Raw genomic sequence first — 18,720 nt, 5'->3', positions numbered from 1 at the left:
TTCGTTGGCGCGGCGACCTCCTCCTAGGCTGCTCTCCCCTCTTCGGCCTTCCGGGTAGACCACCGGTCGGCCCGTTGCACAGGTGTGAGGGTTTATTCTGCCTCTCAATTTCACCTGCGTTGGGTGGAGATTGATCCTTCCCCACCAAGCCCTCGTGCGCGGCCGCGCACTGCGTCCAGTGGTACCAGGTGTCGCCTTTCCCCTTCAGTTGGACCGCTGTCGCCGTCCGGGCCGATACCTCGTATGGACCAGTCCAGCGGGGCTCCTTCCACTTGCGTTTGATAACTCTCAGCCACACTGCTTTCGCGTCCGGGACCTCTCCTCCTCCTGTGGGCCCTTCACAAGCCACCTGTTTTGTGAAACTGGATACAAGCGCCTTCAACTCGTTCCAGTAGTCTGCGTGAGACCTGTTCCCTTTTGTGTCCTGTTCGACCGAGCCCACCGTCCAAGGTGCCGGAAACTGTCTCCCGGTTTGCAGCTCATATGGTGTAAAACCTGTGGATTGATTAACAGAACATCTTATGATCATCAAAGCAACCGGCAGGGCTGCGACCCAATTTAGCCCTGTTTGCGCGCAGATTTTTGCCAATTTGTTTTTCAAATTTAGGTTCATTCTTTCTACTTTCCCCTGAGACTGAGGATGATAGACTGTTCCAAATTTATGTTGGACGCCCAACATTTTTTCTACTTTTTCAACTTCATTAAATACTCTTTACCGACTTTAACTGCATAACACACACACGGGGATCCTCATCAAAGTCAAAACAGACACCCACCAGCAACTTCAGTGAGTAGACTTTTAATTTAATGCACCCCAATTTGGCAAAATTTGGGAATCAACTCAACAGGTAGTGCCTTACCTTTAGATGTACCAGCGGAGCCCACTCACATCAGATCCCTGGTCCGTGCCTGTCCGCTCGACAACCTCGGACCGTCCAAACCTCCGACTTCCACCCCAATATCCCGGACGAAACACCACAATAACAACACTGGTCCGGCCGGGTCAAGTCAAACGATGATTTTAATGGTCACACACGTGGGAGATGGAAACTGTATGCAGACAGCCTCAGATCTCATCACAAAAAACACATCTCCATAGTTTTGTAAAAATCAGGGTATTAGAACACCCCTTCATGCGTAATGACAGGTGTTATACAATCAATGTTGACAGTTTTATTTAACACAGAAAAATAACATTGTCTCCTTCCCGAGGGCAGACGCTGACTGCCCCCCATCTCCTGGAGCCATCTGTCCCCTGCAGAGACACAACATTGCAACTACAAGGACTTCCACATTGATTAAGACGATCAGTGTGTATTGCTCTAAAACAAGTGTATAATACTAAATGAATAATGCTTGGTCAGCTACCACTACTTAAAACATAACAAAAAACATAACTGAGTACAAGATCACCAAGAATAACATCGTATAAGTGCTGTGTAAGCATGTTTGCATTTAGCCCTCTGCATTCAAAGTCAAAACCTGCAATATATCAGTCCGGACCATCACGCCGAACGAAGCTTATGACCTTCAAAAGACCAAGTGCCAACTCATCATAAGCACAATTGCAAGGTGTGTCTGAAATTATTGAAACCACTCTTTTTAACAAAAGACAAACAAATTAACAAATCTTCTAAACGTTATTCAGTTCATTTCAATCATTAATGATTAAACATGAAAGTGATGATTTATGCTTTTCACTGATTCTCTAAAAAAGCCCGGAAACTGACTCAGGCATTTAATATTTTAATCAATGTCATTTAATTACTACCACTTTAAACTTAGCAAAACATAATTGAATAGAAGACCACAAAGAATAATATGATATCAGTGGTATGTAAGCGTGTGCGGCCCTCTATGCTCGAAGCCTTTCCCCTCAATAGATCAGTCAGACATTCACGCTGACTGTAGCTTTTAACCCTTAATTAACTTGAGCACAACTCTATAATAAGCAACAAACTGCAATATGTATAAGTTGATCATGGTCACATCTGCAATGAAAGATCATATTATTATTCTGGTACCTGTAAGTAAAAAATCAAACTAGAGTTATAGCAATCACTGTAGTACAAAGGCTAATGTAAGATCAAAACTTCAGTATATATTTAATGCAAAGCTGGTTATATGATTCTAATGAACTAATAGTGCCATATTAAAATGATGAAACTAGAAGAGGAAAAAACATCCCCTTTTTATTCTACACTATGAAGTGGGCTATCTGCGACGGACCCCCATATTCATGTACTCTTCTGGTTGGTATTGGTACAAAACAGCCCATAGACTGCACAGCATGTAAGTTTAGAAGTGATAAAGGGGCTCCTTCCTGTTTCATGTCCTCTGTTTGACACTCCAGCCTGCTTATGGTGTGCATTTTGTTCCCCCATCAGTGGTCCCCAAGTAGGGCTGGGCCATATTATACCGTTCACTAGTGATGTGCGGATCGATCCTGAAATATCGATTCCTCCGATACTAATCATTTATGTTCTAAAATCGATTCTCACATTACAATATCGACATTTTAGTAATTTAGAGTAAATTTGTAGTTTATCATTAACAGGAACACAGTGGAAGGAAACTATAACATTCGGATTGTCTACATTCAAAGGAACTACTTCCTCTTCCGCCTTTCATAGTCATGTGCGAAATACGTCTGTATAAATGTCTCGCCGCCCCTTGGCGTGCGCACTCACAACGATGGCTGAGCGTAATTGTGTGGATGTATTTTACCTCCACAAACAGCTGAGACGTGGTTTGCAATACATTTGGCAAAAAAGTGAGGTGTGGCCATACTAGGGAGACATTCAAAAGGGCTGTTGGGGAGGGGGGATAAATACATTTTACAGTGTTTATTTATAGGATAAAATACGTTAAATGTCACCATTATTATTGGCCGGCCCGGAAACAGCGGGGTGTCCAAATTCAGAGGCTGCTTCCACCTGAGGACCCGGCCTTCGCGGTCTAAAGAAAGCCGGGTAGTGCATCACAGGCTCCCTCGGTGGAGAGAAACTCTGCCGTCTGCTCCTTGCTATCTAGATATAACAGGGCGCTGGCGTAGACTCTTCTGTTTAATCATTTTCTGTTTGACGTTTATTCAGCTGTGTGAAAACCCCGGAGGAACCCTCCCGAGGGATTAATAAAGTTTAATTTAATCTAATCGAATAACTTTAATCTCAGCCAAACCGATTTACCCACGAACAAATAAAACACTGAAAAAGCCAAACAATAACATTTTTAAGTTATCAAAGTGACTTATATATCCTGTTTAACCCGAGTAGCGAAAGACCGCGGGGGTTTGAAGACGATGTGTCGGTCGGCTCAGATATTTGAAGTTTACACATTCTCACCTGAAAATATGTTAAAAGTTTTTTTTGCGACCCAGAAAGAGAAATAAGAGTAATATTAAAACTAAGTCGCTGCCGTCATTGCTGGAATTGGCTGGGCCACGCTATGAATTCTGCGATACGGTTTTTCAATTTTGTTGTCCGGGTGGAAAATCGGGGGAAATTCAGGAGAATGGTGGCTCCGGGAGATTTTCGGGACGGGCACTGAAATTCGTGATTCTCCCGGAAAAATCTGGAGGGTTGACATGTATGGTTGTGGCAACATCACTAACCTTGTCAAACACCTCAGAGTAAATCATATCACAGAATATGACGAGCGTATGTTGAGACGAACTGAAGAGGAGGAGAGGGACAGGTGCTGCTAGGGCGAGACAGACGTCTCTCATGGAGCCCTTTAGTGCTGCAGGCAGGCAAAGTGTTCAAATAGGCAGAACTTCAGATTTTTTATTTCTATATGATGAACTCTGCATTATTAAGTAATAAGAACAAGTAATCTGATGCCCTGTAATCATTATGATGCTATAATTTGAGATACAATAAATAAAATACGTTTTTGTACAAAGTATCGGTATCGGATCAGTATCGTCGATACCACCCTGAATATTACTTGGTATCAGATCGGAAAGGAAATCAGTGGTATCGCACATCACTACCGTTCACGGTAATACCGGTACAATGCTAACGATAAGAAAATGAAATATCGTGATAGAATATGGGTAAAACACGCATGCGCAGTGCCGAAAAAGCACAGCGGCAACGGAGAACGAGAAGGGGGAAAGCGGATTGTTGAGTGAAACGGATGAACCAGACTGCCAACCCCTTAGTATTGTGGAGAGTGAGTGTAACGTACTGGGGGAATAGGAAGACATCTTATCAGAACCTTATCCACCTGGCTTTACAGCTTTTGTGTACCCCAGCTTCATCTGTTCCTGTGAGTTTCCAAAGCTGGGGAAATGGTGTATAAAAAAAAACAAAAAAACAACCGCAATAGACTGAATGCAAAAACATTGGATAAACCTATTTTTCTGAATAGAAATTTATAATAAACTGAGTCAAATGGGTAATATTACATTCACAATACTTTCATTTTAATTTTCACTTAATGTCATTCATAATATATTTTAAAGATGTCTACAATATTTGTAATATAGAAGATATAAAATGATTCCATGGAAAGTACAATACCTTACCGTGTATACAGTGTATATAAGTATGACTAGGTCATTGAATCAGTGCCTGTTGTGAGTCTCAAGTAAGTTGCCTGCAATGATATTTAAGGTCCAGCAGGTGTCAGTATGGAGCAAAAAAGCAAAACTGCCGATACAGTTTGGGGAATGTGCTGAAACGCTTCACGAGGCCTCATCTACCCATCACTACTGGTGCGTCAACAACTCTGGAGTTCGTCGAACTGACAAGGGACACCAGAACCTGCAGTGTGAGAAGCTCTATTGGTAATTCACACACAGTTTCTGTCCCTCCACACACAGGACTCAGTTCTGCTTCTATGGGCCACCTTTGTTTACTCTTTCCCACCCAGGCTTCTAGACTTCTGATTGACTAACATTTCTACACAATTAGGAATTTATTGCCACCTGTTGCTTTGGCATGTTCCTGGCAGCGTTTTCCTTCGTTTTTGGGGTTTACGTGTGGATGGGATTTCTTTTAGAAATAAAAACTCAAAAACTGTTTTCAAAAATGCCCGTGTACGTGTGGATGTAGCCTCAGCCCTCAGTCTCCCTCTGCTTGTTGTTATGTTGTCTCAAGTCTCTGCATTTGTTAGTTCTAATTTGTCTTTATTTTGTTTCCTTAGTGTTCATCTGCTTTGTTTGTAGTTCATTTTACCAACAATTAAAGCTGCTGCTTTAAAGTTTTTGTCTCGGAGTCCTGCATTTGTTCCTTGCTTGCCACATGACACGAGCTGCTGGAGTTCAAGCCAAGCATCAAAATGGGGAAAAAGGTTTAATTTAATTGATTTGGAACCTGACATAGTTGTTAATGCCAGCCAGGTGAGTTTTTTGGAAACTGTTGATCTACTGGGATTTTGACACACAAACATCTTTTGGATGAACAGAAAATATTGGAAGTTCTTTGGGTGAAAATATCGATGTCAGAGGAAAATGGCCACACCGCTTTAGCGTGACACAAAGGCAACAGTAAGTCAAATAATCACTCATTACAAACAAGAGTTTCTCTGAATACATGTTGAAGCAGATAACAGGTATTTTTCCAGGTAACCTCAAGGAAAAATACATGTTGAACCACCAGCAGCTGTCTGAACCACTGATAAAAGGCAGAACAGATTCATGGTTGTTTACAGTAAAGTCTGACCTGACCTTGTCACAGTTTAGGCTCCTTAGTACCACCTGAACATTGTTTATACACCACAGCCTAACTGAGTCTTGTTCCCGACTATTCCCATCACTTTATGACAACAGCGTACTCATCTTCTCTGCCTTCTTACAGCAGGATAACGCACCATGTCACAAGGCTCAGATCATCTCAAACTGATTTGGTGAACATGATAGCAAGTTCACAGCACTCCACTGGCCTCTATAGTCACCAGATCTCAGTCCAATAGAGCACCTTTGGGAAGTAGTGAAACCAGAGACTCACATCATGGATGTGTGATGCTGTCATGTCAACATGTGCCAAAATCTGAGGAATGTCTAAACTGGTAAAAGGTGTGCTCTTTGACTGTTACTAAAAAAAGTCTACTTAAACAATTCTGTATAATAAAACATAAAAATCTTATGGGGGAACCAAAACTTATTCATGCAGCTTTTGGACACATTTCTAGAATCACTTAGTAGACAGAATAGATTTGGACCACAAATACCTGAACTACAGGTTTGGGGCCTCACACATTCATGTTATTAGTTACATCTGTGTCACTAACAACATAATCTTTGTGAGTGTCAAGGTTCATGACTCAGTCTGAATGAAAGTCAAAAGGGGGTTTATTTATAAAAGTGACACCAGGTGAGAATATCCATATAGTGCTGTTCTGGGGCAGGGCAGGGGGTGCAGAGCAAGGTCCAAACTCCTTTTCACACTGCCAGTGACTCACAATAATCCAAAAGCCACTCCAGCCCAAGCTGGACCCTTATCCACTCAGGGTTCACAAAGAAGGGAAGCGGTTCAGGGAAGTCCATACACAAGGGGAAAGTCAACGTTAGCAAAGCGCATGAAGAAATCACTAGGTGAGCTGGGTTACACTGACACAGGTTAGCACAACAATCCAACAACAAGTCTTCTTCTTCTTGTACGTATTATTGGCGGTTGGCAAACAACTGCATGGTGCATTACCGCCACCACTGGTATGGAGTGTGGACAGGAATCACGCTCAAAAAACAAACAAAAAAAAAACCTTCATATCCTCCCAAACAACCTTCCTTCTCTCAAAAACTGAAACAAGGCCTGATAACATTTATCCCCCGACTCCTGTAATAACCCAACAAGATCAAGTTTCATAGCAATGCTACTGAGACTTTGGGCCACTCGTCTCCTCTCCTTATACTTCCGACATTGCAAAATAACATGCTCCAAAGTTCCATCCTCTCCACAATAATCACATTTCCCTGAGGCATGTTTCCCTATCAAGAATGGTGTAGAATTCAAACCCGTATGTCCAGATCTCAGTCTTGACACCACCACCTCCTCTCGCCTGGCTGTCCTCACTCCCACCCCCCTTTGAATTTTATATAACCACCTTCCCCTCCTGTCTTCGTCCCACTGTTTCTGCCATCTACTGGCAGAACAGTGGCTGGGAAAGAATGTCTCGGACTCCCGGACCATCAGCACCGGCTCCCCTCAGGGCTGTGTTCTTTCTCCTCTGCTCTTCTCCCTGTACACCAACTGCTGCACCTCCACCCACCAGTCTGTCAAGCTAATCAAGTTTGCAGATGACACCACCGTTATTGGACTCATCTCGGACGGGGATGAGTCTGCCTACAGGAGGGAGGTTGAACGTCTGGTGTCCTGGTGCAGCCACAACAACCTGGTGCTGAATGCCCAGAAGACAGTGGAGATTATTGTGGACTTCAGGAAGCACACAGCCCCACTCCCCCCCATCATCCTGACTGACACCCCCATCACCTCTGTGGACTCATTCCGCTTCCTGGGTACCACCATCACCCAGGACCTGAAGTGGGAGCCCACCATCACCTCCGTCATCAAGAAAGCCCAGCAGAGGATGTGCTTCCTGAGGCAGCTGAAGAAATTCAACCTGCCAACACGGACGATGATGCAGTTCTACACTGCAATCATCGAGTCCATCCTCACCTCCTCCATCACCGTGTGGTACGCTGGAGCCACTGTCAGGGACAAACAGAGACTGCAGCGTGTTGTGCGCTCTGCTGAGAAGGTGATTGGCTGCAGACTCCCATCTCTGCAGGACCTGTACACCTCCAGGACACTGCGGCGTGCAGCTCAGATCTCAGCTGACCCTTCTCACCCTGGACACAGTCTGTTTGACCTGCTCCCCTCAGGCAGGAGGCTCCGGTCCATTCGCACCAGAACCTCTCGCCATAAGAACAGTTTCTTCCCCTCTGCTGTTGGACACATGAACAATAACCACATGACTGTACCCGCCACTAACACATGACCCTACGCTGTGTCACTGCATCATTCCATGTTTGGCACTGATCACCACCTGCACTCATGTATATATCTTTCAACGTAGCACTCTTAATTCTTATCCCTACTTTAATTTTTTTCCATGTCTATTTAAGTGCTATTTATGACAGCATGTTTGCACTGAAGCACCGCAGCAATTTCCAAATGTTGTAAACCTGCTCAACATTTGGCAATAAACCCCATTCTGATTCTGATTCTGATCTACCCCTCATTTCTAGCTTAATAATACTTCCTCCTGACCAAAATTCACCGCCAGATCAACCATCTTATGATTAGCGGCTTCCTTTGCTAACCTATCCGCTGCTTCATTCCCCCTTAGTGAGCCGGGACCCATACAAACACTACTGACAGACCATCATATGTATCCTGAAAAGAGTTTGCTGAACCTCTATTAAAATATCTGACCTACCTTTCAAATGACCATTCTGTAGACTGACCAAGGCTGCACTTGAATCTGAACAAATAATTGGTTTCAAAGGCCTCAAATCTTCCACCCACTGCACTGCTAATAGAATCGCTATCATTTCTCCTGTAAACACAGACAATCCATTATTAATCCTCTTCCCAATTTTTACCATAAAGTCTGGAATTACTACTGCCACCCCCACTTGATTAGCTGGTTTCTTTGAAGCATCCGTATATACTTGCACATAACCATAATACTGATCGATGTAACCCTGAACTATATTTGAGTCTAGATCGCCTGTCCTGTCCTTACTCTTCTGGCACAATAAAGCAAAATCTACAGCTGCTTCAGGAAGTAACCATGGAGGGATTGCAGGCCTCAGCACTCGCTGACATATGTCTAAGTGTTCCAATTTAAGTTCTCTAGCTCTTCCCCCCACCACCCCCCTCCTCCAATCCCTCTCTCAGCAGCAAGACATCTCCCCCCCTCCCCAACATCTCCCAGTGTCACAGTGGATCAGGTCATGAGACAACTGAGGAAGCTTCGCCCCAGAAAGGCAGCAGGCCCAGACAAGGTGTGTCCTAGGATGCTAAAGGCGTGTGCTGCTGAACTTGGGGAGCCGCTACAACGAGTCTTCAACCTCAGTCTGCGACTGGGGAGAGTGCCCGCCCTATGGAAGACATCCTGCATCGTCCCGGTCCCCAAAAGGAACCGGCCCAATGAGCTGAATGACTTCCGACCGGTGGCACTGACGTCACATCTTATGAAGACTCTAGAGCGGCTCTTCCTCAACCTCCTCCGACCACAGGTACAACATGCCCAGGACCCACTACAGTTTGCATACAAGGCGGGTGTCGGAGTGGAGGATGCCATCCTGTACCTCCTACACAGAGCCCACTCACACCTGGATGGGGGAAAAGGCACGGTCAGGATCCTGTTTCTTGACTTTTCCAGTGCCTTTAATACCATCCGGCCCTGTATGCTTCAGGAAAAACTGAACAGGATGGAGGTGGACCCCTGCCTGGTGGCTTGGATCTCCGACTACCTCACCGACAGACCACAGTACGTCAGGCTGAAGGACATCACGTCTGACACAGTGGTCAGCAGCACAGGAGCACCACAGGGAACTGTGCTGTCCCCTCTTCTCTTCACCCTGTACACCTCTGACTTCTGCTACAACTCTGAATTATGCCATTTCAGAAGTTTGCAGACGACACAGCCATCATGGGGTGTATCTGGGATGATCAGGAAGAGGAGTACAGAAGTCTGGTGAGGAACTTTGTCGCATGGAGTCACACAAACCACCTGCAACTCAACACCTCAAAGACCAAGGAACTGGTTGTGGACTTCGGGAGGTCCAGAGAAGGTCCACTGCTGGTTCAGATAGAGGGGGAGGAGGTGGAGGTGGTCAACAAGTACAAGTACCTCGGGCTGTGGGTGGACAATAAACTGGACTGGTCATGCAACACAGAGCACCTGTATAAAAAAGCCCAAAGCCGACTGTACTTCCTCAGGAGGCTGAGGTCTTTTAACATCTGCAGGAAGCTCCTGAGGATGTTTTACCAGTCGGTGGTTGCTGGAGTACTTTTCTATGCTGTGGTGTGCTGGGGGAGCAGCACAGCAAAGAGGGACTCATCCAGGCTGGAGAAACTGATCAGGAAGGCTAGCTCTGTGGTCGGCATGAAGCTGGACACTCTGGTGACAGTGCCAGAGAAAAGGACACTAAAAAAACTGCTGGACATTATGAACAATGCTGGGCATCCTCTGCACACGGCCATAAACAACCAGAAGAGTCTGTTCAGTGACAGGTTGCTTCTCCCCAAGACAAGAACCAACAGACTTAAAAACTCCTTTGTCCCACACGCCATCAGACTGTTTAACTCCTCTCTGGAGGGGAGAGGGAGGGGAAACAGGAGGACAAAGGAGGGGGGGACAACTAAGCTGTAGTGCCTCTGCACCTCACTGTACAATACCTTGTGCAATACTTTTTGTAAATAGTCAACAGTGCAATAGACTCAATACTTGAAATGTGCAATTCACTTGTATTTTTATTCCTATTTATCCCCTTCGTATATTTTATTTATATCTGTCTCTGTATTTATATTTTTATATATATATATATATATATATATATAAGCTATATATAAATAAAAACACCCAGCACGCCCCTGCGGGCGGTTTATCCTTCAAGCTCGGGTCCTCTACCAGAGGCCTGGGAGCTTCAGGGTCCTGCGCAGTATCTTAGCTGTTCCCAGGACTGCGCTCTTCTGGACAGAGATCTCCGATGTTATTCCCGGGATCTGCTGGAGCCACTCGCCTAGCTTGGGAGTCACCGCACCTAGTGCTCCGATTACCACGGGGACCACCGTTACCTTCACCCTCCACATCCTCTCGAGCTCTTCTCTGAGCCCTTGGTATTTCTCCAGCTTCTCGTGTTCCTTCTTCCTGATATTGCTGTCATTGGGAACCGCTACATCGATCACTACGGCCGTGTATGTGTGTGTGTGTATATATATATATATATATATATATATATATATATACACACAATATATAATATTCTGTAACTCTGTAACTTCTGTCGGTGCTGTGCTTTTTTTGGAAATCGAATTTCCCAGAGGAACCCACCCGAGGGATTAATAAAGTTCTATCTTATCTTATCTTTTCACCCATCCAAAACTCTTTAACTCCCTCCCGCCCTTCTCCCAGCAAGGTCTAAGTACATCTAATGTAGGGTGATCCGTCCCCTGACCCTGTAAGTTCCAGCAACAAGTCTTCTTCTTCTCCTCCTACGTTTTAATGGCGGTTGGCAAACAACTTTTAGGTGCATTTACCACCACCCTCTGGAATGGAGTGTGGGTCGGAACAGTTTTGTAATCTACAGCCTCGGATACGCACCCGTCGATCTTAAAAAGCCCAACACTGCCCTATAAATAACATCCCCTGCATCCCTTTGAAATATGTCCCTCACCCTGAACACACTGAACACTATTTTCTTACAATTCAGACTTCAATACTTCTCTTTCTCGCGTGTACTTTTTGCACTCCAACACTACATGCTCAAATGTCTCTTGTCCACAGAAGTCACAAGTCCCTGTGTCATGTTTGCCCATCTTTTTAGGTGTGCTATTCAAGCCTGTGTGACCAAATCTTACTCTCGAGATGATATCCTCATCTCTTCTACTTCTAAAGCTCCTTCTACATTGCCCGACTGTTTTCTGCATGCTATAATAATACCTGCCTTTCCCCTCTCCGTCCCATTGTGACTGCCACTTCTCCTTTAACTTTACCTTGATTATACTTTTCACCTCACTTTTGCTGTATTTTACAGGCAAACCTACATGACTCCTTCTTGCTGCACCTTTTGCAAACTTATCGGCCTGTTCATTACCATCAACACCGATATGCGCAGGAACCCATAAGAAAACCACTTCTATCCCTCTAGGTTTAATTCTTTACAATAAATGAAATATCTCAAAAACAATATCTTGTCTAGAGTTCAAAGACATTATCTATACTCACTAGTGCGCTGCTAGAGTCCGAGCAAACCAAATACCTCCCTATTGGTGCGTCCTCCATCCAGGTCAAAGCCAGTAAAATTGCTACAAGCTCCCCAGTATAAACTGCCAAATCATCTGTAATTCGTTCACTCGCCACGAAACTTATGTCTGGGAGAACAAATGCAACACCCACTCTGTTATCCAACACTTGTAGTCACCCCCCCTCCCTTACGTAGGAAATAGAAGTCAGGAATTATTTGCTCATATAAGCAAGGTGGCAACACTGACAAGGCTACTGCTGGGCTAAGGTCTGTGCCACTAAATCCCATCTTGTTGACTTCTTTCCCTATAGCCCAATCCCTTTTTCTTGGCAAGGCTTAAGTAGGCCTACACTCTGCGCTATATGACTTTCACTATGTCCCTTCAAATTTGCCCAGTAAGTCAAAGCAATTTGACGCCTCCTTAGTTATAATGGTTGCTCCCCCATTTCCACTTGCAGAGCAGCCACTGGAGTAGTCTTAACAGCCCCACAACACAACCTCAGAGCTTCATATTGAACTCTGTCCGGGTCATTTAGCAAAGTTTTAGCTGCTGAACCATAAACCAGACACCCATAATCCAGCACTGACCTAATGAGACCTACATATAGAGCTCTCAATGTTGTCCTATCTGCACCCCAGTCATTACCTTTTAAACATAGTAAAATATCATTTTCCATGTAAGCCGTTCATCAAACCAAATACCTAAGTATTTAAAGCAATCAACCTTTTTTATGTCATTCCCATATAGCTTGAGACTCAACTAGCAATTTATTCTCTTATGTGTGAAAACAATCCATTTTGTTTTTGAAACAGAAAACCTAAACCCCCATTCCAGAGCCCACCCCTCCACCTTTTGTAATTCTCGCTGCATTTTAGCCATGGTGAACCATAAGTTTCAACAACAAGTCAGCCTCCACCAAGGCCTTAAGTAGTGCAGGAGTAATCAGCAGCAATGGATGGCATGTGTGTAATTATCACTGATGGCAGACAGGTGAGTAGAGCTGAACAGATGAGTACTGAGGCGGGGACCAGAGCCAGACTCCACCCTGGTGGTGAGGAGTGAAGGAAAAACAATAACAGACAACCCAGGAAACCCTGGGACGATGACAGTGAGCTGTCCTTTTGTTCTTGGTTTCAGTGTTATTTTGTTCATTACTCAGACTGTCACTCCTTACACAACAACTATTGTTACTTGTGTGCTGCTCCTACCGCAAATGTCTGCCATGAGCTGGAATTACAGCTAATAGTTTATCACAGACTGTAATGAGAGACATGAGATTATAATATCTAGTATGTAGAGCTAATACGAAAAGCTGTAAGACTGATACTTTTGCACCTATGTGTACTTGTTTTGAACAATTTGGCTAACCTTTGTGTTTATGAATCGGCCTCATTTTTATTGTAGCTAAAAGGCAATTCCTTTTTGTTTAAGTTAAATGTGACCAGAGAATGGAGCGCTACGTTACCAGCTAAGGCTAACCAGCGTCATCCAGGCACAGTGACACAGTGACCTGCTAATTAGTGCCTTCAATTAAAAAACCAGAACCTCCAGCAACAAAACTGAAGCACAAATATCTCGAACCATTTGTTTCTGAAATGACTGTAGTGCTTTTTTTTTTTTACAGTGCACACACAAAGCCATGTTTTTACAAAAAAAAAAAAATTGTAAACATTTTTATTGTATGGCACTCTCCAGTGACACAGCATTTGAGAAATAAAGTAAAAATATAAGATATGCAAAATATATACAAATAAAATAAAAGAAGCTGTAACAAGCTACATACATATTTCTTCTATTTTTCCTCTTTAAAAAGAACAAAGAAAACAAAATGAATATATAGAAAATATATATAAATACGACACTCTTGCCTTCAAAATAAATACCAGTGAGTGAGCTGTGTCGGTGGAGGTTTGCTTCATGTAGTTTCCAGTTTAGTTTTAGTAAACTATAATAACTTTGGTGCACGATATGAAAGACTTACACCACTTGCAGATACGATCTGGTGTCTTTAAACAGACAGACATCACACTTTCTTGTTACATTTAGTTCCAAAGATTTAATATGTTGTTCTCATGACAAATCTGGAAACCCATTTGGTGTTCGCCTGACCTTTCTGTGTACTTAGTAGTTATGGGCTACAACTTCCTGTTTCATATAGGCACGGCTTTTGTATGCAGATGAATTAAAAAAGCTACTAATTGAAATAAAGATCTATATCATTTTGAATTTAATGCATGATATCCATTAGACTTTTGAAAAACTGTTTACCTTCTCGGCCTTGTCAGATTGGCTCGGACACTAGCGATCACACTAAAAGCAGACCTTTTGTTCCTTACCACCAAATTTTGTACATTTAATCACAAGTATCTGCTTGTAGACAATATTTATGTCTAAAAAATATAAAGAAAGCACTTTGTTTATGGTATACAAAAAGAATAGGGCGTGTTTTTTAATTGGGAAATACATGCAACACATTTTTTCAGTTTTTCCTAGTGAAGCGATTTCTTTCCAATATGTGTCTTTGTTTCCTTTCGTGTTTCTGGAGTGACATATAAAACCCTGCTAAAGTTTTAAGTGTTTAACAACTGTCTTCTTTAAACGGGTAACTGTCCAGACTGAAGAAGAGGCAGTTAAAGATTCTCAATCTGTAAACACGCTCATGAAAAAGAAAGGTGTGTCAGGAAAAACACAAAAAGCACACTGTGTGCCATAGGTGGCAGCAGAGCATTCGTCTGGTTCGCTGTGCATGAAGCCCAAATAAGAACTGTCCCCAACTTAAAAGTTTAATCTTTTAAAACAACACTTTATGCCACTTGATCCCAGCTAGATCAGGTAGGAAAGGATTTGTGCAGAGCTGGTGAGAGTATCTCTCAGACAGAGACCCGAGGCTGTGACTCATCCGTGAGAATGTGACTCACAACACCTGAGAAATGTTTTCTCCCTCTCCGGTTTCTGTTAGATACCTGCTGATGATGTCATCGCATCGCGGTGTTTCACAATTCATAACAAGGAAAAACATCTACATGAACAACACTATGTATTTTAAAGTGAAACTACACCATTAGGTAGTTTCAGTGTAGCAACATGGGATTTCTAGTTATCTGCCACAAAATGTTGCGGGAATATTATGATGGCGGTCTTACAACAAAATACGTTGAGAATAATAATTATAATAAACGCTTTTATTTGTTTAAAAGTAAGGTTTATGATATGAATCAACACCACATGACATGGCTTCTATAGCCTAGGAGAGTTTGCCTTTTTCTACATGTTTTACACGAAACTCAACAAGCACGTCAGGAAAATATCAACACGGAAAACAGGGGAAAAGAGGGGAAAACACCTTAATAACCAGTTCCCTGCAGTTCCTAACGGACTCCTTTCTGTGTTAGTGAACCCAAAACACTAAAAGCCGATGGTTACATAGGCATTTAAAGGTATTTAAAGATGAATTCAACCAAATTTTAAACCAGTTTCAGATAATTTTTGATAAATATAACAAGACGATGACGTCACAAGGGTAAACGTTAAATTTATTTATGATTTGAAAATGAAAATATCTCAACAGAGACAGAGAGGGCAAATATGGTCATACCGGATATAGGTGCGTTTCCCCCGCCCCCTCCCCACTCCGCACTGCGCCGCCTATGCAAATTAGCCTGACGTCATGAGAGTAATTCTCTTATAAATTTTACTGCTCAGGTCCTTCCTCCATCAGGTGTGCAACAACTACCAAACGGAATATAATCCAGGATAAGCTCTGCTTTGAATTTGAATTCAACTTTTAAGCGTGTGCTCGCGCTCGTTCGGTTCCTCGTCTCACCTGTGAGTGCGCGCGCTTTAGTTCCTCTCTAAAACAGGTTTGACCGGGACACACCTGCGTCGAGAAAAGGAGCCTTGTTGGGCGCGTCGAGGGCATTCTTCACTCGGTCTTTGACCTCTGCGGGAGACGGACGCATAGGAAGCGGACAGACGAAGACTTTTTTTGTTTGATCATGAAAATGTGGATTTTTGCTGTTCTCGCCGCTCTCGCGGTCGGAGCCTCGGCTCAGTGTAAGTAGTTTAAATTTGATATAAAATTGTATCCGGCTGAAAAATCGCACAGTTCATTTTGACGTAGATTTGATGGAAGTTTTCGCAAAAACAAACATTTTTAAAGTTTGAACCAGCTTTATTTAAGACATAGATACATTATCTTTCTATGAGATGTAGTTTTGCTTGTTTTATTTGTTAAAATAATGTAATTAGCCGCCAGAGTTGGACCAAAAATCTGTTTTTAATGTAACACTAGCTAGTTCAGGTGGGTGGGGGTTGGGAAGGTTTGTTCCGCTCTGTGGGGAGAAACCAACGCCCAGGCAAACCTGCCGGTCTACCTGTACGATTTAACGTCTCCGTTTCGAGCTATAAGGAAGACAAAAGACTAAATCTTTTCAAACACTGTCATACCAAAGATTCATCTTTCTATTGTATTCCAGCTTTGTGTGTGTGTGTGTGTGTGTGTGTGTGTGTGTTAAGCCTCGGGAAGTCACAGTATAGTAATGTGGTTATGTATTTGAGTTCCTGTTAATAACCTGCTAGTGTGGTGGTGTTTTTTCCTCTTTAGGTCCACCAACATGTGCCACTATGAAGTGGGCTACGTGCGACGGACCCCCATGTTCATGTACTCTTCTGATTGGTAATGGTACAAAACAGCCCATAGTCTGCACAGCATGTAAGTTTAGAAGTGGTAAAGGGGCTCCTTCCTGTTTCATGTCCTCTGTTTGACACTCCAGCCTGCTCATGGTGTGCACTTTGTTCCCCCCTCAGTGGTCCCCAAGTGCTTCTTGATGAAAGCTGAAATGTACAGAGCTAGAAGGGGCCTGAGCACTCGCACTATTGGAGGAAAGCAACATGAGACCGCCATTGTGGACAACGATGGCATCTATGACCCTGAATGTGAGAATGACGGCAAATTCAAGGCCAAGCAGTGCAACAACACAGATGTGTGCTGGTGCGTCAACAGCGCTGGAGTCCGTCGGACTGACAAGGGAGACCAGACCCTCAAGTGTGAGAAGCTGGTGGAGACCAAGTAAGTGATTTCACTATAGTGAAGGATTGCTGTGAGGATGAATAGTTCAAGTATTCAACATTTCTTTATTTTATTTTTCCCTCTTCCAGCTGGGTCCGTCTTCAGCTGACACACAAGGAGGGGCCCACCAACGTGAATAAAGACAATTTGAAGGCGTAAGTCCACTTCAGCTCTTATTAAAAGTTAAGAAACATGCTGAGGCTGACATTTCCAGATCTCACCATCCTAATGTCTTTTTTAAAACAGTGCTATTGCAAGTGAACTTAACAGCCGTTACAAACTTGACTCCAGCCTGGTGAAGGAGATTCAGGTGAGTGACAGTCCAACAAAAAACTGTTTGTAATTTAGAACAAAGCAAAAAGCACCACTGCCATGCTAACTAACATCCTGTCATTCTACAGTATGACCCAGACGCTCGCATGATTGTGGTTGATGTGACTAAGCCAAAAGGAGAGCGCATCAGTGACCTGTCCAGAATGGCCTACTACATGGAGAAAGACGTATGTACAACCTGTGTGTTTGTGTGTGTGCATGTTTTGTATAATGGACCCACTGGCTAACTTCATCATTTCATGTGACTTTCTGCAGGTGAAGGCGCTGCCACTGTTTACTGACCAGAAAAACTTTACTGCTTCTGTGGGTGGGCAGACTCTGATGATGGAGAAGATCATCGTGTACTATGTGGACGAGGAGCCCCCGACCATGACCATGAAGCACCTGACAGGCGGGATCATCGCCGTCATCGTGGTGGTGGTGCTGGCTGTGATTGCTGGCCTGCTGGCTGTGGTGAGCGCATCGGCATGTCAGAAGTGTCGTTTGTTGTTTTAACATTTGTTCTTCAAGCCATAATTTGGTTTCTTCTGTGTTTGTAGTTCTTTTTCCAGAAGCGACAGAGGAAGTACAAAAAAACTCAGGTGAGATAAACGACCTGCTGTTGGTAAATTTATCTTTTGAGAGAAAGGGTCATTGTATTAACTTTTTGTGTGTGTCTGCTCTTTCCTCCAATTCAGCAAAGAGAGATGGAGCAAATGTAAAGCAGAGAGAGTGTGAAGAGTCGACGCATACAATCGCCTTTTTTGGATTACCTTGTTTTGTTTTCTTCGCTGTGGGAGCGTGCCATTTTTATCTTTTGAGACTTGCAGATTGTAAATGAATAATCACCTTTCTGTTTTCTTTGTTGGGGTGTCATTACTGCTACAATTTATTTATAAATCATGTAAAGTCTTAAAGCATCATCCCTCTGGTCTACATGCCATATAAGTACTGTGCATTTTTAAAGTGTGCCTGACATGCCTCATTTTAACATTAGAATTTAAATTCCACATCATAGAGTGTACAGTTTCTTACTTTCTATTGTGTTTGTTTGGATTGTTTTTAATAAAACATGCTTTAAAAGACACTGAAGCAGGTTTCTTGATGTTTTGGCTGTATTTTTCCACTGTTACCAGACTAAATGTGGGGGATGGGAACAAGATGGAGGAAACTACTCTGAAAACTGCTGAACATGATGAGATGATCGAAGCTGATTTAAAGTTGTGTGGGTTTTTAATTATTCTCCCCCCTTCCTCGATACTCCACCTCTCAGACATTTTTTGGTGTATTTCCTTAGAAGTGTAAAGCCTCCGTTGTCTGGGAAGATGGCTGCTCCGATAGTCGTTGTTCGTAACAGGCACTTTGTTTACAGGGGGCAGGTCTGCTGGAGATCAGCTACTGCACGGGTGTGGCAGG

The 18,720-nt window shown here is 43.3% G+C and overlaps 1 protein-coding gene across 3 annotated transcripts; it reads left to right on the top strand.

Annotated features, from left to right (window-relative positions):
• Positions 1–2,189: 2,189 nt before the first annotated feature.
• On the top strand, positions 2,190–18,391 carry epcam (epithelial cell adhesion molecule). Of its 3 annotated transcripts, none has more exons than XM_026191058.2 (9): positions 15,568–15,977; positions 16,528–16,635; positions 16,731–16,992; positions 17,082–17,147; positions 17,239–17,302; positions 17,394–17,492; positions 17,581–17,778; positions 17,865–17,906; positions 18,003–18,391. In XM_026191058.2, the coding sequence occupies exons 1-9, from the start codon at positions 15,920–15,922 to the stop codon at positions 18,024–18,026; spliced, it is 921 nt and encodes a 306-aa protein (XP_026046843.2). In that variant the 5' UTR covers positions 15,568–15,919; the 3' UTR covers positions 18,027–18,391. The 3 variants fall into 3 exon arrangements, with proteins under 3 accessions (XP_080144094.1, XP_026046843.2, XP_080144093.1); XM_080287967.1 differs by having other exon boundaries at positions 15,623–15,980; positions 16,537–16,635; XM_080287968.1 differs by lacking the exons at positions 15,568–15,977; positions 16,528–16,635 and adding an exon at positions 2,190–2,292.
• The last annotated feature ends 329 nt before the right edge of the window (positions 18,392–18,720 follow it).

The sequence above is a fragment of the Astatotilapia calliptera genome, chromosome 13 (assembly GCF_964374335.1).
Source record: "Astatotilapia calliptera chromosome 13, fAstCal68.1, whole genome shotgun sequence".
Taxonomy (NCBI): Eukaryota; Metazoa; Chordata; class Actinopteri; order Cichliformes; family Cichlidae; genus Astatotilapia; species Astatotilapia calliptera.
Note: the sequence above shows the minus strand (reverse complement) of the source record. Positions and strands in the feature narration are given on the sequence as shown.